Source organism: Anabrus simplex, chromosome 1, assembly GCF_040414725.1.
Source record: "Anabrus simplex isolate iqAnaSimp1 chromosome 1, ASM4041472v1, whole genome shotgun sequence".
NCBI lineage: Eukaryota > Metazoa > Arthropoda > Insecta > Orthoptera > Tettigoniidae > Anabrus > Anabrus simplex.
In genome coordinates, this window is record NC_090265.1 from 979,207,522 (window position 1) to 979,232,615 (window position 25,094).

The following is a 25,094-nucleotide window of genomic DNA, read 5'->3' on the forward strand; positions in this document are numbered from 1 at the left end:
TACCTGTACTGATTAGCATGAATCCATTTTTTAAGTAATTTTGACAACATATTTTCTTTTTTTCTTTTTCCAGATGTTGTACTCCAAACAACCTATACTATTGCAAAAAAAAAAATGTGTTTTGTTCTGAATCCTCTTCTGCTGGTGCTCCATTTCTTCATGATCATCATCTTTCTAAAAAAAACATATATATGTTTCTGTACATTAGTTCTCCACCTTGCATGATTCAACAAGAGACCCATGAAAAAAGAAAGAAAAAAAACAGACATGATTTTCTATTATCCAACTCATCATCATCATTGTTATAGCTGAAGACTAGTATGGCTATAGTGGCTATAGTAAAGAAGTGCTTTTTGTCACCTTATCTTAAACCCTGTTGGTTTCAAGGCCCATTTCTTCTAATTAATGGTAATATTTCAATCTCATCTGCTAGTTCTATGATCTTTTGTAAATTTGATGACTTTGTTTCCTAACAACCTTGGTATACTATCCTCTACACTTTATCAAGGAAGTTCTTCTGCAGCAACAAGAGTTCATTAATGTTGGTACTCTCAGTAAATAATGATACTCAGAATTTTTGGAAGTTGATAAACAGAAGTACATGTTTATTATCAGAGCGAATAAATATTTTATGAAATGTTTTGATAACAATTTTTACTAACTTTTCGCATGTTGATCAATATTTCTCACTGAGCATGCATTAGCACAAAATAAATAAATAAATAAATAAATAAATGGGATCAGACGCCTTGGTATTAGTTGAAAAAATGAGAAATCTGAATCGTAGCATTTCATACCACACTGTTTGAATGGCATAGCACGGCAGTTTTATCTGGCCAGGCTCTCTGAATTCTCTGAATTTCAATATGGAATCCTTAAAGCTCAAATAGGTACATTACTTAATATAAACTTATCTTTTAGTCTATAGTTGGTTAAACTTGACAGCAGAAGTCATATGATAAATTGAGAATGTGTGCTTTTCAAACTATTTAATCCTATTTCCTTTTTTGTGCTATCCTTTTAATCTGCAAGTTAATCACCGTATTTTGTCATACCACTGGATTTTTGAAAATGATTTGCCATCAGATTTCTGTAATGAAAGGTTATGGGTAGACCGCACTGGTTTCACTTTTATTTTCTCTGCATAGCGTATATTAAAGGATAATGTAAAGGTATCAGTCATATCATTGCCTTTCATTAAAGCCATTTTCCAACTATTATAAACAAATAACATAGTAAGGCATAAAGCCATAAATGTACATTAACTCAGAACATTCATAAGAAGGCTACTTGAGAAGCTCTATTTTCACTAATGTGAAATTGAGCATAGCGTACAGAAGGGCATTGTGTGGAATGACTGAGTTCTTACAAAATCATTTACCTATTTACCTACATAAGAATAGCATACACACCACAAGAAGTGAACCAAATAAACCATCTTCTTTTAATTGCCATCTTCTCACTTTCATCTGTGGTCAATGGAGCACCCAGGCACTGTTCAGAAATTGATTACAGGTTTAAGCCCGGATGCTCTTCCTGTCACATGTGCAGGTCCTGTTGGAAATCCTATCTGAAGTTGCCAGGATCCAAACCCACGACTAGGGTTGGAAGCCAATTGGGTAGCTCACTGTGCTAGCATGTCTTATTGAACAGAGTAAATTATAACAAACTTAACATCCCCAGTACTTGCAAGGTGTGAATAACTTTCAAAATTGTGGGACATGCAGCTTGGAAGGCTAGTCTAAGGTAGCAAACTAATATGATATGTGCTTGTGCAGAGGGCTGTGTTATAGAACAAACGTAGAAGTTCAGAATAAGTCCGAGTAAGGGAAGGAAAATTGCTGGTAAGCATACTCAGTATAGTCCATATCAGTGAGCCATAAACCAGCTTTCATTCCTAATGTTAAAAGAAGCATTCTAATAGTCCAGAAAGGAGGGTCTACGTAGTGCTGTTGAACGGTGTTGCCACATTCGTACAACCCTTTCTCCTCGCTCTCGAGTTTATTCAGACTGCTCTATTCTGTTGTGGCATGCAACAAGATCTAACTGGGACATGAAGGGTTTGGCAACTCCAGGTGGGCAGCAGGCATGTCTTCATGGTGACTGCAGTGGGTCTGCCCATGTTTCCAATGGTAACCCTACCTCTGCTTCCTTTTGTCCATCCAGGCAGGCAGTAAACGGGCCCTCTCACACTAGTCGTCAGATCGCTGCTTCTAATATTACAATTATAGATGAAATAGTGAAAGATTTTTCTTTCAGTTTTTCATTTTTTGTAATGCATTTTCAGAAGATTCAACCCTCTGACCTAATATGAAGTTATACTACTTCTCTATTGTACTCAAAGCAGAATTTTCCAATACTTATCATGACATGTGAGTTTTGAAAGGTTTATACTAATTTAAAGTATGTTTCTCACCAACAACACTCTAACAAAAGCCAAGTAATACAGCTGAGGATGTCATATGCTGATCATGTGGCACTCTTAGTAGCTGCAGGCTATCTGGCTGGACAGCATTCATCTTGGCAGGTCAGGGCCCTAATGGACTGTTGTGCCACAGCATTTCTTGCTTTGTATCTTTATATACATTACATTACATTTTCATTACAGACTGTTTTGTCTTCCAACATGCTGATGGATACATTGTACAAGGTATTACCATTGAAGTTATCAGCACTTGGGCTTAGGAAGAAAGAGGTACCCATAACACAATGGAGTTAGAAGGGACCGTTAAAGGAAAGCCCACGAAAATAGTGTTGACTACCGAGTGTATGATTCGAAGCAGTGTTTTGATTCATTCAAGTGTCCTAGTGAATCGATTCACAGAAACGGTGAGCTCACTGGACATTTCCCAGGAACCAAACTTCTGCTGCAGCGAGACATACAGAGCCATGCACACTCACAGAATTGTATGCTATAACGGACTCTTGCTCTCAGCTCATTTGAAAATAATACCCACCTGCATTAACTGTCCTCTTGTTCCAGAGAGGTTTAAATAATAGATGGATTTATTTGTAGTATTAAAAAGGTAGTCAAAACATAATTCCAAAGTAGCTAGCTAGCAAGTGGGTAGGCTGTTAGGTTATTCTGTTTATTAGTTTTTATAACTTACTTGACATTCGACAATTAATTCAACTTAGTTTTGTAGCCTACTCTATGACTATGAGTCATGCTCATGAACATTCAAATTGTCTGTTTTATACTGGGAAGAACTACTCAGTATTCTTTCAGTTGGTATGTTACATCATTGCACAATATTTCAATAATCGAATCACGAGATCACGCGGACAGTGAGTAAGTGAGCCGACAGATGCAATAGTTTAAATAAAAAGATGTTGAATCAGAACACCAGTGGGCTACTATACATCTCGGGTAGCCAATACTAAATATGACTATTTAAAAAATCGTCTGCTGGTGGAAAAATCCAAAACATATTTTCAAACCTAACCAATCGAGTTGGTTGTGCTGTTAGAGTCACGTAGCTATGAGCTTGCATTCGGGGAATGGTAGATTCAAATCCTACTGTTGGTAGCCGTTAAGATGGTTTTCCGTGGTTTCCCGTTTTCACACCAGGCAAATGCAAGGACTGTACCTTAATTAAGGTCACAGCTGCTTCCTTCCCACTCCTAGCGCTTTCCTATCCCATCGTTGCCATAAGACCTATCTGTGTCAATGCAACTTAAAACAATTTATTTGATTTACATTTACTATGGAGATTACTTATTGTGAACACAGGTATTTTTACACATAATTCTGTATATATAATAGAGTTGTGACTTTCAGAGAACTGTGAAAAACCATACGTTAGTGTATAAAATTTCAGTTATGTCAGTTATTATTATTATTAATCGGTACATAATTTTTGTACTGTAACTTAATAAGGAAGTGCTGATGTACCGGAGATGCAATAGGAACGGTGACTAATGTGCCGTTAATCAGATCACTGTATCAATTCGATAACCTGAACGAAAGTAAATGAATTGATTCAGTAAAAGGAATCAAATATCCCACCACTACATGAGAGACCTGACAGGAATAATGTATCTAAAACTCACGAGCCTGACACGATTAGAAGTTACAGTCATCAAGGGATAACAATTGTTGGATGTATAGACGGAAAATAGGGGAGAGTTTAGTTTCCACAGTTTTATGAATAAACGAATTGCCTCCATGATCCTTTTGCTTGTTTCCCTTCCTCACCTTTCAGATTCATTATATAATATCTTCTAATTATTTCTCTTAGGTTTCTCTCAACTTCCCCAGGCACCAAAGAAGCCAAACAAACAAACAAACAAACAAACCAGTCAGTCAGTCAATCTTGCCAGGCTGAGTAGCTCAGGCAGAAGAAGCTCAAATTGGTGGGTTCAATCCTGGCTCAGTCTGTTGGTATTTGATGGGGCTCAAGTATACCAGCCTCATGTCAGAAGATTTTCTGGCACATAAAAGAACTCCTTTGGGACAAAATTCCAGCACCTCAGCATTGCTGAAAACTGTGAAGGTAGTTAGTAGGATGTTAAACTAATAACATTATTATTCCTTACCATTTTTGGCTCAGTTTGTCAGTTTCCTTGGCAGGCTCAGTTCGCATTTATGTTCCACTACCCAAGTTGATTAATGCCCACAGTTTTATCTAGTGTGGTCATTTCTAAACTGATCTCTAGCTCTTCATTATACCGTATTTACTGTCCTGACATTTTATCCATCTGTCCTTAACAGCAAAAGCCCACCTAAATATCATTCCTATAGCAGCTCGGAAAATAAACGAGGGTTTTTTTCTGAAAGAAATTTGTTCGATGGATAGAAAGAAAAGAGGAGAGAGTTTAGTTTCCACAGTTTTATGAATAAAATAATTGCCTCCTTTATCCTCTTGCTTGTTTCCCTTCCTCACCTTTCAGATTCATTATATAATATGTTCTAATTATTTCTCTTATGTTTCTCTCAACTTCCGCAAGCACTCTATTTTCACCACTTGAAAGAAAAAAAACCCGTGGTTTTTTCAGTTTAAACCAGGTTTAATTAGGTTTAATTTAAAATAATTTGTTTAAATTTAATTTAAACCATTTGTGGCTTCTTTAAATCTTTAAAAACACGTAAACAATTTGGTACATGTTTCAGACATAATTTTTGGCCTTGTTCAGTCATGAAAATGATTAGATATATACATATGATTAATGAAAAACATAGTTGAAATGATGATAAATATGTTAAAAAGCAGGCAAACAATGAAAAATTTCTAAAATGATTCACATAAAAAGGTATTCTTCTTACGACTGGAATGTTCAATGTGAATAAAGTTAGACTAGAAGAATTTGAAGACACTCATTCCTAAACATTCACTTGACATATTGTTTTAACGTTTGAAAGTCATAGTTGTATTGTGTTTCCCTGAAGAATGTCCTTTACATGAATGCATAAAAACATAAAAGGAACTAAGAATTCTCAGATGTAAAAAGAAATTGTGATTGATGCCAACATGCGACTGGTAAGCAGTTTATAAATAAAATTGGGTGGCGCTCCAGATTAAAATCTTCAAGGCAAAGGAAAAAAACTTGAATCAGAAACTAAGAAGAGATAATAGAATGTGGAATAGTAAGCACAAGGGATAAATTGAAAATGTGACATACTCCATGTTACCATGTTGATTAGGTTGCAGTTACGTAATCCTAATCATAGGTTCACTATGTCGAGAGCTACCAGACTGCCAAGGAAATCAGCTACTGGTAATGGAATTTGGAGGGAGGGGAGCAGGAAGCGGCATTGGAGGGGAAATCGCGTGAAACATGCTATGAATTGCAGGAAAAATGTTTTGCTTTCATTTATTAAGAATGTCCATTCTTCAGAAAGCACATTGGTTTGTTCAGAAATTCTATTTAAATTGAAATTGGGGTTGTTATTTTGGTCTATATGCATAAAGATATTTTGATTTATATTAAGCAAGTTGCTCTTCTTTGTTTTATATAAAATTAATAAACCGTTGTCAATAGATGTGAACTGATGGTTGAAGTCTGCCATATGCTTACTCATGGCTGAAAACCTGTTATGCTTTTTGGGATTTACATGTTCTTATAACGAATTTGAAAATTTCTCCCTGTCTCGCAAGTATAGCTAGAATTGCAGTTGATGCATTCGAGTTTGTAAATACCTAAGTTTGAAAATTTATTGCCTTTGTTAATGGTGTGTGTGAATATATTTGAATTTGTATTAGTTCTGAATGCTATATTAAAATTCTGCTTCTTGAATATGTTAGTGATCTGAAAAATGTTATGATTGCTATAGGTATACTTTTTGGTTCTTTGGCAAGAGTTGTAGAAGGTTTATTTTTTAATTTGAGTATTTTGTTTACAAAAGTCTTATTATGAGGGCTAATCAACAAAGACTGAGACTGATATTTTTTACAGATGTTTATTACTCCATTGCAATGTTTACATGATCTCTTTCAAAGTAGTCCCCTCCTACTTCAATGCACATTTTATAGCGACTCTGCCAGTCCTTCAATACATGCTGCAGACCATTCTTTGTCAGGTCCTTGAGAATTGCTTCACTTTTCTTGAGCACTGCTTCAGAGTTCTCAAATCGAATGCCCCTAAGCTTTGCCTTTAGTGATGGGAATAAAAAAGAAAATCACAGAGTGCAAGATCAGGACTATTAGGTGGATGCCATACACAGGTAATGTTGAATCGAGCCAGAAACTGCATGACTTGATTTGCGACGTGAGGCCGTGCATTGTCATGATGAAGTCGCCACCTGGTCCGAGAAAGCTCTGGTCGTGTTTTTTTTTTTTTTTTTTGGCAGTGTGCTTCCTCAGTGTAGCCAATACTGACGTGTAGTATGCTGCTGTAACAGTAGTGTGAGAGGGACCTGCATGCTGGTAAATCATTCCATTACAGTCAAAAAATGTGATTACCATCAGTTTCCCTGCAGATGGAACAACTTTTGCCTTTTTTAGTGTTGGAGAACCTGGCAATTTCCACACTGTGCTGACTTGTTTTTCTTCAAGATCATAATAATGCATCCATGACTCATCACTGGTGATAATCGATTTCAAAAACGCATCTCCTCCATCAGCAAAGAGACGCACCACCTCACGGCTTGTCTCCATTCGCACAGCCTTTTGTTCGGGAGTCAACAGACGTGGCACCCAACGGTCACAAACTCGGGTCATATGGAGATGATTGTGCATAATCGTAAAGACACTGCCATATGAAATTCTCAGCACTTCACTGAGGTTACGTAATGTTATCCGCCGATCCTCCTGGACAATCACAGCATCTGTGTTGATGTTGACTTCAGTCACAGCAGAAGCCGAAACACAAGGCCCACCTTGCTTAACACAGACAAGTTGGCCTTCCTTGAAGTCTTTGAACCACCTAAACACTGTTGCACGAGGTAGTGCATCTTCACTGTACGCTTGCTTCAGCTTTTCTTAAATTTCAGTGGCTATATGGTGATGCGATTGTCTATTATAGCGAAAATATCATCTGCATATCTAGCCCAGAAAACATTGCCTTGAAGTGTTCACTAAGTTGTCCAGATAAATGCCAGCCAAAATACCAGAGGCAGGTTAGCCCATAGGTAGACCATCCTGTTTGTAAATGATGTTATTGGACAAGGAAGCCTTATAGATTTGGTTTACTCTGCCATGTATTAGCCCTAGAGTAAAATGGAACATCAAAATTGATGAGCAGACAGCCAGGTGGTGTCAAATTACAGTAAAATGTCTTCACATTGTAGCTGAGGCCATACGATTATTATTATTATTATTATTATTATTATTATTATTATTATTATTATTATTATTATTATTATTATTATTATTATTATTATTATTATTATTATTATAATAAATACATTAAGACAGAAAATATTATTTTGAACTTGGTCCAGCCCTAAAGAAATCAGATAGTTTGGCTTGCTCCACTTTTCCTGCATTAAGAGTATATACCTCCTTTTGCAAACGTAGTAATGATTTCAAAGCATTTTCATTACAACTTTTCGCACTGATGTAACGCCTACACACATAGACTGCACTTAACACTTCACTCAGTTCAGGTGTTTAAGAATTCAAGTCGTTATCTCCTTCTCCATCACTGTCACTATCGTTGTAGCTGGTCCATCACCACTGTGTTGTTGGCATAGGTACGTCAGCAATAATCTCTTCATCTGGTTGTTGTCCACATACAGCCAGATCATCATCGAAATGCACAAAAGTATCGAATTCTACACACACTGGTAGCGTTAGCTCATTGCCAGACAAAAATTCGTCCCCATAATCATCATTAGAGGCAGCCTCTTCTAGTAAGACACCAGCTTTGCGGAAACAGTTACTGATTGCGGAGGATGACATCTGCTTCCAGTCAGCCGAAATAAGGTTCATTGCTTGTAGCAAATTAAGGGAGAGAGGTTCATTTCCTGCATCACTCAGTGTTATTAAATGTTGAACCAGCATTTTTCTATAATGCACTTTGAAATTTGGAATGATGCCCAAATCAAGCGGTTGTAGAACACTGGTACAGTTAAGAGGGAAAAATTCCACTCGGACATTCTCCAGAACGATTTGAGGTGGATGTGCTGCACATCGATCCATAATAAGAAGGATCTTCTGTTTCTTTTTTATTTTAATGTCCAGTTTTTCAACCACTGTTCCATTAAAAACATAGTCATCTGAGAATTTCTGTTGGATTCATATTTCGTAGGTTTTGTTTTCGCACCCTTAAAACACCTCGGATTCTTCGATTTTCCTATCACAAGTGGAGGAAGTTTGTCAGATCCATCTGCATTGGTGGCGAAAACGACTGTTACACGAATTTTACTTTTCTTCTCTCCATGGCATGGGTCACCTTTTTCAGCTAATGTTTTATTAGGAAGGAGTTTGTAGAACAGGCCGGTCTTATCACAGTTGTAGTTGTTTGGAGGCTGGTAATTGCTTACGATACCCGGCAGAACCTCTTCTTTCCAGTGTTGCACCATGACATCGTCCACAGCTTTTGAGTCACTGCAAATTTTTCTCCCTGTGATTTCATGATGATCTTTAAATTCTTGCAACCACCTGATGAAGCCTTGAAATCAGCAGTGATACTCATCATTTTAGCTAAATCTATCGCCTTTGCCTTCAGCATGTCGCCACTAATTGGTAGAGCTACGACCCGCTTACGCTGGAACAATGTGAAAAGTACTTTCTCCAAATCTACGTACCTTCCGTGGTATAAGCAATTCCTAAGTCTGAAGCAATTTCAGTTTTTGTTTGGTGCGGATTGGCGTGCACTTCTCGTATACATTTTTCTTTTTCATCTAGGGTATAACTTTTCCTGTTCTCCATGGCTAATCAAAAGCAACTGGATGACAAAACAACTGTTCAACAGTAAACACCAGATACCGGCAACGTGGACATTTTTGTTTCCACGAAAGAAATTCTCATATTCAAACAAATTTACTCTATTTTCTTTTATTTCCGCACCGAAACCGCCCACTTTGCTTGTAATGTATCTTAATCTTTGGCGGCAGTGTGAAGGTAAAAATGACGAAGGTAGAGGAGGAGCGAAATTGAGAGCGAAGAGGAATCGCTCGGTTGGCCTTTGTTAAGCCGCCAGTAAGTGAGGGTCAACAATGTCACTCGGCGAAACTCTTTTGTGTTCTGTTTCAGCAACGAAACCCAACCGCTCTACTTCCGCCTACGCCGACCAAGTCGAAACGTCGCAAATACAGTAGTTTCTTTAAAAAAAAGCACGTGCTCATTACCATTACGCAAAACTCAGTTATATTTCACTGGCACTTAATACGTATAACAGCGAATTACGTATAAACGGATTACGTATAAATAAGGTTTAATTAACACGCTTTCAAATTACATTTTGCCGGGACCTAAAGGAAATTACGTACAAATGCGAATTACGCAGAACAGAGATACATATAAAGGAGGTTCAACTGTATTATTATTATTATTGCTATTATTATTATTATTATTATTATTATTATTATTATTATTATTATTATTATTATTATTATTTTGTTGTTGTTGTTGTTGTTGTTGTTGTTGTTGTTGTTCCTTCTCCCCTCCCTCCACATTCCATTACCAGCAGCTGATTTGCTTGGCAGTCTGGTAGCTCTCGACATAGTGATCATATGATTACATAACTGCAACCTGATCAACGTGATAATATGTAGTAAGTCACAAATTCGGTTTATCCTTTTTACTTACTATTCCACATTCTATTACATCTTCTTAGTTTCTGATGCCAACATTTTTTTTTGCCTTATAAATTTTTTAATCTGGGACCCCACACAGTTTTATTTGTCAACTGCCTACTTGTTTCACATTGACATCAGTGACAATTATTTTTAGATCTGAAAATTCTAAGTTTCTTCTAATGTTTTTACACATCTACATAAAGGACATTCTTCAGCAAAGCATAATATGACTATGTCCTTCAAGTGTAAAACAGTACATCAAGTGAATGTTTGGGAATGAGTGTCTCAAGTTCTAATCAGACTTTATTCACATGGAACATTCCAGTCATAAGAAGAATAGTTTTTAATGTGACAATCATTTTAGACATTTTTCATTGTTTGAATGTTCTTAACATATTTTTCATTTCGGCTATGTTTTTCATTAATCATATGTATATTTCTAATAATTTTCATGGGTGAAGAAGGTCAAAAATTACAGCTGAAACATGTACCAAATTTTGTACTTGTTTTTAAAGATTTAAAGGTTTAAGTATTTGAAATGTATTGAATAAGGTGAAACCTCAATTGTTTCCTTTCAAGGAATATTTGTGACATACTATAAAATCAATATGGAACAAAAAAACATCAGATTCATAAATTGTGGTGATACCTCATCAACCTATTTGGTGAGGTCTGCCTCTAAGTCATTTATGATCGAGGAGAATCCATTGTTGGACCTCGTATCCACCTTCCGTCTGTTAAATGTATGACATAGATGTTGATTCCCATAGGAAACCTGAAGTATTTGTCCCAAATGAGTATATTTATAATACCAATATAAATAGTCCGTTGTTGGACATTATAAATTTTCCAGCTAACTCATTCCTGGTTGCCAGCGTTTCACCCCCGTGTGCTTAGTTGGGCTCATCAGTTGGTACTTAGCACACCCACAAGACGCATGGCTAGTGCATACCGTGGAGGCCACTGCGTAGGTTACTTAGAGCCACCGGCAGTGCCAATGCACTATGAGAGACTTTGTCTCATTACCAAAAATTGATGCCTGCTTGGCCATCAGATGACATAGATGTTGATTCTCTTTGAGAGGTACTGTTTCTGCTACTGACACTAGCACCACACAATTTAAAACTACTTATCACTGTCTCATCTCTTCTTGGGCAAATGAAATGGCATATGGCTTTTAGTGCCGGGAGTGTCCGAGGACATGTTTGGCTCGCCAGGTGCAGGTCTTTCGATTTGACTCCCGTAGGCGACCTGCGCGTCGTGATGAGGATGAAATGATGATGAAGACGACACACACACCCAGCCTCCATGCCAGAGAAATTAACAATTAAGGTTAAAATTCCCGACCCTGCTGGGAATCGAACCCATGACCCCTGCGACCAAAGGCCAGTACGCTAACCATTTAGCCATGGAGCCGGACACTTTGTGGGCAAATTTAAATGTACTTCACGAGGTGGTGTTACTAAATCTTCATGTGGCTTAAGACCAGCTTGAGAGCATCAATGAAAGGAAAAAAAACTCGGCCAGGGGAAGGATTTGAACATGTACCTCTGAGCTGACAGGATCATGCCATGGCAAGTACACTACTGTGACTCCGGCTGAATCCCACAATGTGTTTCCGTTTGACGCTGATTTCTCTGTATCGGTAGCTGCTAGGCAATCAGTCATTTATGGAAATGTTCGTTAAGCAGCCATGTGGCATGCGTACAGTGGACTTGGACTCACGTTGCCATGCAAGCCTTCTTTGATTGGTGCTCTCGAGCTGGTCTTAAGCCATGTTCAAACTTACCAACATCACCTCACAAAGCCCATTTGAATTCACCTGCAAAGTGATCTAATTGGCTAACTTCAGCAGCTGATAAAATTACAATGGTGCAATATTTTTAAAAATTATTTATTAGTATGACTAGCTCTCTGACACTCATATACCTCGTTCACTTTGGTTCCAACCACCCTGTGTATTTAGTGGGCAATTGCCTTCAATATCCTTGTTTTGTTTTTTTTCCGGGCCAAGATTTTTTCCTGAAGACAAATATACATTTTTTTCGATAGGTGTCCACTCATTGAAAGCCCTATATTTATTATATAGGTATGAGTTGTTTAGTGTCCAGACAGAACCAACGCAACTGAATTTTTCCCCTTTTCTAGATAATGTCATACTGGAAGTTAGTTCACAATTAAAGCTACTTTGATCAGAATTGCAAATGCAGTGTAGCTGTATTTGGAAACTGGTAGTTTCCTGGTTTACTACTTCGACGAAAGGGGTCCAACACTGGCAAATATATTGGTCTTCTTGTATACCTCTGGTTCTCTTGAAAGTAATGATGTTTCTATGGCACATTTTGTATTCTTTCTTGGAATGTATTATCAAATTTGCAGAACATTAAAAATTTGTGTGCCCAATTTCTCTTTCCTTTTGCATTGTCCAGAATTTCAGGTATCAGTAAACGACTCATTTTCCTTCATTCGTTTCCATGTGAAATTGAGATAGAATGGCTTCTTTTATCACCAGTTCTTTAATTGGCTTGTTTCTTCAAAAATTACATTCATTACATCTTTTTTTCTTCACATAATAAAATATTACTTTGATTTGCAATGTACTTTTCAGAGATGGATGTCTCTTCAATAAGGCATTGTAAGTCGTCAATTTACTTGGAGGAAGTGTATGGTAATAACAATAAATGTGATCAAGATGTTCTTTTAAAAATTTAGATAAAATGCTAAATTTGTTAGATTTCTTTCTGTGGTTGATCATATTCACTAGAACTACTAGCTTCTCTTTGAGAGGTACTGTTTCTGCCACTGACACTAGCACCACCGAGCTCGATAGCTGCAGTCGCTTAAGTGCGTCCAGTATCCAGTATTCGGGAGATAGTAGGTTCGAATCCCACTGTCGGCAGCCCTGAAAATGGTTTTCCGTGGTTTCCCATTTTCACACCAGGCGAATGTTGGGGCTGTACCTTAATTAAGGCCATGGCCGCTTCCTTCCCACTCCTAGCCCTTTCCTGTCCCATCGTCGCCATAAGACCTATCTGTGTCGGTGCGACGTAAAGCAACTAGACACTAGCACCACACACTTTAAAACTACTTACCACTGTCTCATCTATGAAGTCTTTTTATTTGTCCACTATCCTCTCTAATGTTGTTGCAGCTGAGCAATCAAATGAATGGCCATTCTTCTAAATAATCAGATCCACCAAAAGCATTGTCAAGTTGTAATCATCCTGTCGTACATAGTCTTCCGTTGGATAACACCTTCTTAATGTGGATATCATGATATTTAAAATGTTCCAAATATCAACAGTTTTATTCATGTTTAGTGTATATGTATGAAAATACTGCAACACATTTAGTAAGCATGTCAACTAGTAATTAGGTAACTGATTGACTGGTGTTTGAATCCCCCTTCCATGAAGATTACAAGCGCAATTACGGACAAACCAAGTGGTAAACAGTCAATTGCCTTCGCAAGCTTGTTTAGAATCACAAAACGGATCTGTGGACACAGTTTCACAAACAAATTCCTATTCGAGCCGAAAGCCTTCCCACTTGAGTGGCTTTCTGAAAGTATGTAAGACAATGAGATGAAAGTATGTAAGACATTGAGATGGAGAATGTCAGTTTTCTCTACAATGCACAGTGTAGCATTTTTTCAATCTATGGGAACTTTTTCTCTGATGGATCTATATTTAGTTTTGCAACGTCTTTCCGCATTACTGAGTAGTATATACATATACGCATGGAATGTATATCTTATTTAATTAGACCATGCATGTGCGATACATACCGATTACATAAAGAAGAAAACAAACATGTATGTTCAGGTCACTGTTATCAACTACAAATTGCATGTACAGAACTATGCTCAGAGCGTTATATTATGGAAAAAATCAAAATCTACTTATGCTAGGACTTAACATAGTTCATAATGCACAATATACTGTATGCAAAAACAAAAACAAAAGCTGCTAAATTATCACAGTACTGTGCTTAGAGTTTGTGTTAAAATGAGGAAGAGTCATATTTTACTCGTTCTGAATCAGAAGTGTGAGAACAATCTGATGACATCAAAATTTGTATGGTTGGTTCTATTGAACAATTGTGCAACCTCTGATAGCATCATTTCAGAATGTTTAGTTTTGGAAGGTGCACGTATACTTGCTATAAATGGACCAGATTTTATAAGTAGTCTATAAAGTAAATCTGTGTTTGTGTCAACGCTTGATATTTTGCTTGTAAACAATTCTCGATTCTAAAGTACCCCAGGTATATTCAGCAAATTTGTCAGTGTTAACTGGCACACCACCATTCAGGTATTCTAATATCACATGAAATACCTTTATTAGTTTTACATTTACTCAGTTATCTCAGCAAATATTTCAGCATTCCTAAAAATCTTGTGCTGTATTGCCGTCATTCTGTTACCAGCCGCTTGTTTTGGCATATCTAGCAACAATACAAGAGTGCTGCATAATTATTCCTACACATATTTCTTCTTTTCAGCTACCTTTTCCTTATTTGCGTTAACGTACAAGACTCCTTATTTGCGTTGACGTACAAGACTCCAGACTTTAAGGAACAATCTGTTCTTCAATTCTATTTACTTCACTATTGATAACATTGACAGATTCCTTCGCAAAAACAAATTTATTAGGATGACGATATCTCATTGATGAAGGTGCAAGGTTTTTCCAGAATATTGATTTGCACTCATTAGTGACATCATACATTTGTATAGGCACTAGAAAAATATTGAACAAACATTCATCTTTAGACTTCTCATCCGATAATTTCTATCGGTACCCACTTTGTTTTACACAGTCACAGCTCCATTTAATCATAAGTCATATTGTTGTCATCGGACAAGGTTCATAGGACATCTTCAGTTTTACAAATCCACGTTGTAGTGTGTTCAACAAGGGACTGATCTGAAATTTCAGATGACGTTTTTGTGACTTTCACATTTGCAGGATAACATAGTTGCTTCACTTGTTTGATCTTATTGGACGATGTATAAATATTCCAGTTTGCTTGTTTTGCCTTTTTATGCTCCACTCTGTACTGATTTGTCGGAAAAATATATATGAACCATTAGAGCCAAAGCTTGATCTGTTGATAAATTCACTGGACGTGTGAGGGATGAAATTCGGGCTTTCTTGAATTTGGTATGTCTTGTGGAGGAAAGCATTAGAAAGCTCTTCGATGATTGCAGCAGAATTGCGGTTTCCTCTATTTCTTAGTTTGATTGCAATGGGCGCCTGTAGCTCCTCAAAGCTAGTCAACTGAACAAGAAATTTAAGTTTTCATGTTTGCACTTGCGGAGTGCAATCTTTAAATGCCTTCTCTGGCCTACCAGATGTGATTAGACCTGTTGCAGAACTTGAAGGACCAAGCACAGTTCGCACTACATGTCAGGAAAAGTTAATTTGTGTTGTAGCCATGATGCATTATCCTTTAAAAAATGTTCATGATATCTTTCTGATTTTATCCATTTATCTTCCAATTTGCAAGCCTCCATGGCTCAGGCGGCAGTGCGTTGGCCTCTCACCGCTGGGTTCCGTGGTTCAAATCCCGATCACTCCATGTGATGTTTGTGCTGGACAAAGCAGAGGCGGGGCAGGTTTTTCTCTGGGTACTCTGGTTTTACATGTTACAAATTTCATATTTGGTCCGTATTGAAATGTATATCAGTTTAAGATATTACCAAAATTTATTAGGATCAATACAATTGTATTGAATAGGTTGATCCTAATAAATTTTGGTAATATCTTAAACTGCTTCTCTGGTTTTCCCTGTCATATTTCATTCCAGCAACTCTCCACTATCATTTTATCTCATCTGTCAGTCATTAATCATTGCCCCAGAGGAGTGTTACAGGCCTCGGCAGCCGGCACAATTCCTATCCTCGCTGCAAGATGAGAGCTTCATTCATTCCATCCCTAACCCGGTCACTGACTGGAAAACAGGTTGTAGGTTTTCATTCATTTCATCTTCCAATTTTCAGAGAAACCTTCTCATAGTGCACATTAAACTGTTTAATGGATTTTTAGGCAACTCAACAACACCGAATGCATCAATCACATATGCTAACACCACCTCAAACTGTGTTGTTGACGATTGTCCCATCCACACGTCAAAGATATCATGATGTGAAATGTCGGGAGCCATTCTGTGAAAAGAACATTCTAGTGTTAACACACAATTTTGCACAAGTAGTTCTTGTTGGTTTCAGTAGGATAAAAGGTACACTATCGCTTCGTTTGAACATCATCATGGAACAGGCCTACAAGGAGCCGAGCGAACATCCACATTTCTATTCTCAACCACAGACTTGAAATAGACACTGTATTGACAATTCTTTAATCAACAGCACATAAACTTTATCAACAACTATCATAGTAACCAAGGATGCTCCCATGTGATCAACTTTTTACAATGCAGTAACAACATCTAGCAAGTCAGGTCCACAGTATAACAATATTCTACATATTTATTTAAGATGAGCATGCTTACATTTTATGAAGAAATATTTGGTGCACAGTGAGTTTTTAAAATCTTCATTTTACCATTAAGAGAACATTTTAATGACAATAACAGTAATATCCTTTAATACGTGAAGAATGCTATCTTAGAATTTAAGACTATTCATGTATTCAGCTGAGGGTGGCCCAATTCATGGGGCTGAAACTAGTCCTGTGACTCAATTTAAAATGTAATTGCATTTTTAATATAATATTGTATTGATTAGGTGGAAACATCCCTCTCTGTGTATTTTAAATAGAATTAAATGCTGGCATAGATGCCGAATACTCAGATATACTAGTGTGGCATTTCAACATCTCCTCAAGAGGGTCTTTGACAACCATGTACTCAATGTGTAGTAATACCAACACTTATGAATACAAGATTTAGACTACTTAAATGTCTGGAAATACACCACCAGCACTGTCTTAGAAGAAAGAGTACAATGACGGGATTGTCAAATGAACATCAGTGTTTTGGAAGAGGCCCAATTACATAAACATTGAAACATGTTTATTAAACATCAACTTTGATGGGCCATATCTAACATACACATTTCAAAGTAAGTAATGTATTTTCAATTGAGGAATGAACAATGTAATCAAGGAGGGCAGCAAAATTGATGCAAGAATGTTTTAGAGTATAAAGAAATACCATATTTGCTTTGATGACTGGAGGATGTAGCATTTGATCACATAATGTGGCAACATACTGTCCATAAGAACCCACATCATTTTCAACAACAGGAATTAAGGCACAAATTCAAATAAAAATGATCATAGAATAGAGTGAGAAAGTTAGAGAAGAAGTAATCACCAGGTTCCACAACAACAAGAAACTTTGGTGGATTTGATGTGCCAGCACTGCAGCAGAGCTTGAGGTTCTAGTATTGGTTGCTTCGGATATCAAAAAACCCATAATTGGTGACCTCCATTCACAAATCATTATACTCTCCATTGAATAAATGGCTATGATAATGACAATGGATAATTATGCCTGTCCATACTCCCAGATTTCAAGAGATTTCTGAGGAACACTGCTTTCATTTTCCTAACAAAACACGTGTGCACTTGAGTCATGATAAAATAATTTTGTTCATTTATTTTATTTATTTATTTATTTATTTATTTATTTATTTATTTATTTATTTATTTATTTATCTATCTGTCTATCCTGATTTACATTTGTGGTGAAGTTAGGGCTCACGGCCCAGCAGCCGGCATGATTCCTCTCCCCACCGCTAGATGGGGGGCTTCATTCATTCCATCGCTGACCCAGTTGAATGACTGGAAATATTCTATGGAATTTAATCATCTGAATCAATTATAAAATTTTAATTTTAGAACTATTCTTTTGTTTCTAAATCCTATCTGCAATCTTTTAACTTGCATAAAATTGCCTAATTTAGTTTCTACACCTGACCAGCTGTGCACAATTCAGAATTAATAGTGGCTATCTGTGAAGACAAAATTGAAAACTATAGGCCTAGGCCATAATGGGAGACTTGAAAATATTTAATAAGATTGTTCACAAATTTAAAGTATGCTAAGTAAACTACTTTTAATTATCAACTGGGAATTACTCCTGCATAGGAATATAATTAGTCACAAGTTTCATGATAGGTCATGTGCTTGGTTTTCTATGACATAGATTTGAATATCAGTACATTTTTTAGTCACCGAGCTCGATAGCTGCAGTCACATAAATGCGGCCAGTATCCATTATTCGGAAGATAGTGGATTCGAGCCCCACTGTCAGCAGCCCTGAAGATGGTTTTCCGTGGTTTCCCATTTTCACACCAGGAAAATGCTGGGGCTGTATCTTAAATAAGGCCGTGGCCGCTTCATTCCCACTTCTAGCCCTTTCCTGTCCCATCGTCGCCATAAGACCTAACTGTGTCGGTGCAACGTAAAATAACTTGCATTTTCTAGTCCTGCAAAAAGAACTAGCATATGTATTTTCATGATCTATTAACATTCTTCCGTCTCTCAATTATAGTCTTACATCAGTGTTTCTGTTTCAAGAACATAATTTTCTCCTAGAGCAATTATTCTCTCTATCACTTGACTAATAGTTTGATATGAGCCATGTTTGGCATCTACAGTATTTGATCACAGAACATTCTTTCAGTTACAGCATGACTGAAGATTGCACTTGTTACAAAATTGTTTTAAATATCTAGCCAATATTACTGAAATATTAACATCTGTAGAGATAAAATGAGAACATAAACATTGGGTTGTGTGAATAAAAATGAGTCTTATCGAGTGAGCGTGTGCTTGCTGAGTGCCTGAGTGTCTTCCTGCCGATGAGCTTCCACTCCGCATTTGCGGTGAATAAAAATACAGAGCGGAAGCACAGCGTACACTTGAGTGTCTGGAGCAGCCACTCACTGTCACTGATCAAGGTCGTGCACGTGCCATATATATAACACCTTAGACTGTGATAACACTTCGATGACTTCCGGGTAGTTCAATACTTAACATGGCAGACGACAGTGTGGAATTCCAGTCCGCTTTTATCTCCATTTTAAAGAAACATACAATTATGTTTTTGAAGTCACAGTATCGGATAAGAAACACAAGAAAACAAGTGCAATAAATGCAGTTCAATGTGAACTACTCGCTAAAATTAACTTAAACATTTCCGTCCAACAACTGATTGGCTGAATGGTCAGCATTGAGGCTTTCAGTTCAGAGAGTCCCGGCTTGTTTGGGGATTTTAATCGCCTCTGATTAATTCTTCTGGACCGGAGACTGGGTTTTTGTGTTTATCCCATCACTTTCCTCTTCATATTCACACAACACACTACGCTACCAACTATCACAGAAACGCGCACTAATGATTACATTCCTCCATCTAGGATTGGCGTCAGGAAGAGCATCCTGCCGTAAAACAGGGGCAAATGCACATACATACATACATACATACATACATACATACATACATACATACATACATACATACATACATACATACATACATATTTTTAAGGTTATAAACTTCATAGTTGGTTCCGTATTGAATTGAGATTACACGTAAAGTAAATACAAAAAATTATTATTTCCACCTTCTCAATACATATCATCATGCAATGTTTACAATAACATTATAATATTATATGGTGCTAGTTTCGGTCCTGTAAGGACCATCATCAGCCAAGCCAAGACAAGTGTAAATTATATTGCTAAAACAGATTGATGCAGTGAGATGAATGGGGTGAAAATGATATCCATATGTAATGGACAGTTGTATGTGACAAAATTATTTACATAGTGACAATAAAATCTTTAAAAACATAGTAATGTCAACTGTTATCTCAAAATAAAATAAAACAGCTGTAGTTGACGGAGTTGCACATTTAAAATGGTTAAGTCGGATGAAGTCCAGAGTTTCTGTTAGGTTCTAGAAGATGTGGATCAACATTAGCGCAGAGGGAATGTTTGTTCAAAGAGTCCACAGCGAAGGTTAAAAGTTGTCTGAGCTGTAGGATGTATCTTGAGGTAAATTGAATCTTGCTGTGGTACAAAGAAGCAATCCCAATTCAATAGGAACCAAATTGAACCTGAGGAAAAGAGAGTTTGAGTTAACGCGAGAAAAAGTAAAATGAGGAAACGAGGCAGGTGGAGAAAGAACAAACATTGAGGACTCACCTTGCACAATGTGAAACGAGCTTGCCAGTTTGAGTGCAACTACCAGAGTGAGAACGGCTTGAAGCAGAAGGGGAGCGACAGGAGCAGAGGGGAGGGGCATAGAGAGACTTGAGTGGGAAGAGGTGTGGAAATGGGAGGTGATTTAAGGCGGGGTAAGCGGGAAGGAATATGGCGGTGTTTGTGTCGGCGGGGGACCCTTAATTGACTTGAAGAAAGAATTTTGGTTTACTGACTTGCTTTTTCTGAAATAAGTGATGAAAAGGTCAAACAAAATATTAGGTTTTTCAGTTATTTCATTGAGATTGTAATTAGCGTTGAAGTATTGGTCCAAATGGATGTAAAAATTCTCGATTATGGTAAGAAGAGGACCTTTATTAGCTATTTCGAGGATATCCATGTCTGATTCGATGTTCGTAAATTTATGATTATAGTCGACCATATGTTGGCCGATAGCGGAAAATTTGTTGTATTTAACTGCATTAAAGTGTTCCGAGTATCTTATATTAAAGCTTCTACCGGTCTGCCATACATAAGAAATATTAGAACAGGAGTTGCATTTAAGCCTGTATACGCCTGATTTTGTGTACTTATTAACCTTATTAATGTGTGACGTATTATGTAGAATGTGTGAACTGTTGTTGTTGGTTTTAAGGCCCTCTTCTTAACATAATCGAGAATTTTTACATCCATTTGGACCAATACTTCAACACTAATTACATTCTCAATGAAATAACCGAGAAACCTAATATTTTGTTTGACCTTTTCATCACTTATTTCAGAAAAAGCAAGTCAGTAAACCAAAATTCTTTCTTCAAGTCAATTAAGGGTCCTCCGCCGACACAAACACCGCCATCTTCCTTCCCGCTTACCCCGCCTTAAGTCGCCTCCCATTTCCACACCTCTTCCCACTCGAGTCTCTCTGCCCCTCCCCTTTTTTATCTCCTCCCCTCCGCTCCTGTCGCTCCCCTTCTGCTTCAAACCGTTCTCACTCTGATAGTTGCACTCAAACTGGCAAGCTCGTTTCACATTGTGCAAGGTGAGTCCTCAATGTTTGTTCTTTCTCCACCTGCCTCGTTTCCTCATTTTACTTTTTCTCGCGTTAACTCAAACTCTCTTTTCCTCAGGTTCAATTTGGTTCCTATTGAATTGGGATTGCTTCTTTGCAACACAGCAAGATTCAGTTTACCTCAAGATACATCCTACAGCTCAGACAACTTTTAACCTTCGCTGTGGACTCTTTGAACAAACATTCCCTCTGCGCTAATGTTGATCTACATCTTCTAGAATCTAACAGAAACTCTGGACTTCATCCGACTTAACCATTTTAAATGTGCAACTCCATCAACTAGAGCTGTTTTATTTTATTTTGAGATAACAGTTGACATTACTATGTTTTTAAAGATTTTATTGTCACTATTTAAATAATTTTGTCACATACAACTGTCCATTATATATGGATATCATTTTCACCATTCATCTCACTGCATCATTCTGTTTTAGCAATATAATTTACACTTGTCTTGGCTTGGCTGATGATGGTCCTTACAGGACCGAAACTAGTACCATATAATATTGTAATGTTATTGTAAACATTGCATGATGATATGTATTGAGAAGGTGGAAATAATTTTTTGTATTTACTTTACAAATACACATGTTCAACACAATTCGCACCCAGGACCCAACAGAGGTGGGAAAAGCGGTAGAAGGAGAAGAATAATTTCTGTCCAACAACTGTTGGTAAAAAATTACAAAACAAGAAAACAAGACTGAAATATAAAGTAGAATTAAAGTGTATGGGAAACAAATGCATATCATTAAAATAATGGGAGAAGCGGCTGATGAATCTGATGCAGGGGGAGAATAACCCTACCATCGGCCGTCTGTAGGGTAGGAAATCATAGCCTGAATATTACGACATTAATAAATTGAGAAAAATGGTAGGCCTATAACGTAAATAACAAACATTAATTATGATGAAAATAATATATTGACAATTGAATGAAATTTTTAAGTAGTCAAATCTGCAGAACCGAATGAGTTGGCTGTGCGATTAAGGGCACGCAGCTGTGAGCTTGCATCCGGGAGATAGTGGGTTCGATCCCCACTGTCAGCAGCCTTGAAGATGGTTTTCTGTGGTTTCCCATTTTCACACAAATGCTAGGGTTGTACCTTAATTAAGGCCATGGCCGCTCCCTTCCTATTCCTACGCCATTCCTATCCCATCATCGCCATAAGACCTATCTGTGTTGTCATGACGTAAGCAAGTTGTAAGATCTGCAGAAGTTGTCATCCCTTCAACTTCCTACAGAGGCGTCATAACTCTGCAAACATCGGAGTTCTCCAAATTCGGGAGTCATCGACAGAGTCAGGCCGTGATACATCTACACTGGTTGAATTCTTCCTTTCCATTGCAAGTGGCCTGTACACTAATGCTAGGGACCCCTTTTCTGTAAATGCAGTCATTCATGAACATGCGGCTTCTGAATTTGTACATGAATACAGTCTACAGTTCCGACAGCATAAGAGAAACTCAAACGTTCTTGCCACTTAGCCCGTGCTTCCTGCATCTAAGCAACATTTGTTGGAATTTTATCTAATAATCTGGTTTCATTTCTGTTCATGTCAAAACCTGTGAAAATGTTTTTGACACAGTTCTCCGAGATGTCTTCACCAACTCCACTCTGAAACCCAGGGTCACCAACATAACGCAAGAAGATTTACATTTTTTCTTCATTTGTTAGTGCACCACCTCTTGTTTCTTTGGAGCGCCCAAGGAAATGCTCCGCTAACCATTCAGCATGCTCCTTGAAATTCCACAGCCTGTTTCCAGTCATCTGACTGGGTCAGGAATGGAATGAATGAAGCAGTGAGGATAGGAATCGTGCTGGCTGCCAAAGACTGTCGCACTCCTCTGGGGCAATGATTAATGACTGACAGATGAAATATAATGATATTGGAGAGTGCTGCTGGAATGAAAGATGACAGGAAAAACTGGAGTATCCGGAGAAAAACCTGTCCTGCCTCTGCTTTGTCCAGCACAAATCCCACATGGAGTGGCCGAGATTTGAACCACGGAACCCAAGGTGAAAGGCCGGCGCGCTACTGTCTGAGCCACGGAGGCTCTTCAGCATGCTCCTTATTGGACCTGTATAACACGCTGTAATCAAGTTGAGATGATTCTCTGCGAAGTTTATATAATTTTCTTTTCCGATTAACCACCACCATTACCTCTGCCATGCTATTGAACTTGACACTATCACTTGGAGTCACCTACTGAGTTAGCTCAAGGAAACATGAGCAGGCGCTTACCGGAAAGAGTGCCTGCTTTATCTTTATTCACCAGAAATCTGGAGCACCCACTCTGCTACTCGAGCGACTGGAGTGTGTGCTCAAGGTCACAGGTCTGCTGTGAGTGACTGCTTCCGACAGGCGGTTTTTATTCACCTCATTGCGAGTGCCTGCTCTAAATTCGCGAGTAAAGAGTGCGTGCTCATTTTTATTCACACCACCCATTAAGTAACAAAAGAAACCACCTTAATAATCTGCAGTACCAACACACATGTGTATTCTTATTGCTCAAAGTACTTCAGAGGGGGTTTAAGATGAATCTTTTGCCCTTAGTATTTTTATTGTTTAGATAATATGTCTTTTCCCTATGCCCTGTAGTCAAAGTAGTTGTAATTATGAATGAAATAATATTAAGAGTCAAAATGCAGCTCTCTGTTATGGGAGATACAGGAAATGTTATTCATAATAAAAACTGTTTTCCTCGTGACCATCTCGCTGTGTAGCTTTCACACTTTTCTTTTGACTAGTATGCGCTTTGTCCATTCTTGATAGCCTGTATATTTAGGAAGTTGATAATAAATCATATTTCTCTCGAACATTTAAGTGCCTTGTTTAACTTATTTTGACCATCTTCTACGTAAGATCTACAGTGCTTTCCTGTTCTTTGAACTACTGTGTTGATCATCATATGCATTAATTCCTTCTATCTTTTTTTGTGGTGAACTATATGTTTAATGAAGCTATGTTTAAAATGTGCTTTGTTTTGCCTTAAATTCTTTTATTATAATCAGTCTTTATTGTGAGAATAAGTTCCAATGCAAAATGTTACATCTTAAGTGTTCCCTCTCCTTTTAAATAACCAGATATTAAAGTGATGTAGGCCACCATTATGAATATCAATGATCATTCATCATCAATTAAATAGTATTAAGAGTGGAATGCAGCTCTTTTTATCTTGAGAGGTATGTTACTACTATCAGATTTTAACTAGTGCTTGAAATATACTGATTATATGTTGGCATTCGGTGACTATTTTTCATTTGAAATTACAGCAATTTGGAAGTAGTTAGAGCAGTGATACTTATTGGGCTTTTAATCTTTATTTTAGGAACCAGAAGTCATAAGGCCTCGGACTGCACATGAAAATAGAAGAAAATCAGCAAGTATGTGTTTCATTTGAGCACTTTCTAACTGGCACACTAATGTTTGTGTTTCATCACATTTTTTAAACATGCCCCCTTTCAGCAGTGAAAATGGAGGAAAAAGATGGGTCATGGCTGTGGCTTACCAGCAGATTATACTAATTATTTTGTAATACTGACAAGCTATTGGTACAGGTTTTCAAGTTTATTGTTTTGAACTACCCAGATATGTTTCACTGCTGTAGACAGTTTCATGACCAGCTCATCTAAGATGTAAATTCTTGAAGGGATATTTTCACCATA

At 37.5% G+C, this 25,094-nt stretch overlaps 1 protein-coding gene across 1 annotated transcript in view; it reads left to right on the forward strand.

Moving 5' to 3' along the window:
* The window catches only part of IFT54 (intraflagellar transport 54), a 228,807-nt gene that overhangs the window by 105,815 nt on the left and 97,898 nt on the right, over nucleotides 1-25,094 (forward strand). Inside the window, exon 7 of the mRNA XM_067136819.2 lies at nucleotides 24,758-24,812. Coding sequence (XP_066992920.2) covers nucleotides 24,758-24,812 — 55 coding nt within the window. The remainder of the gene's footprint in view (nucleotides 1-24,757; nucleotides 24,813-25,094) is intronic.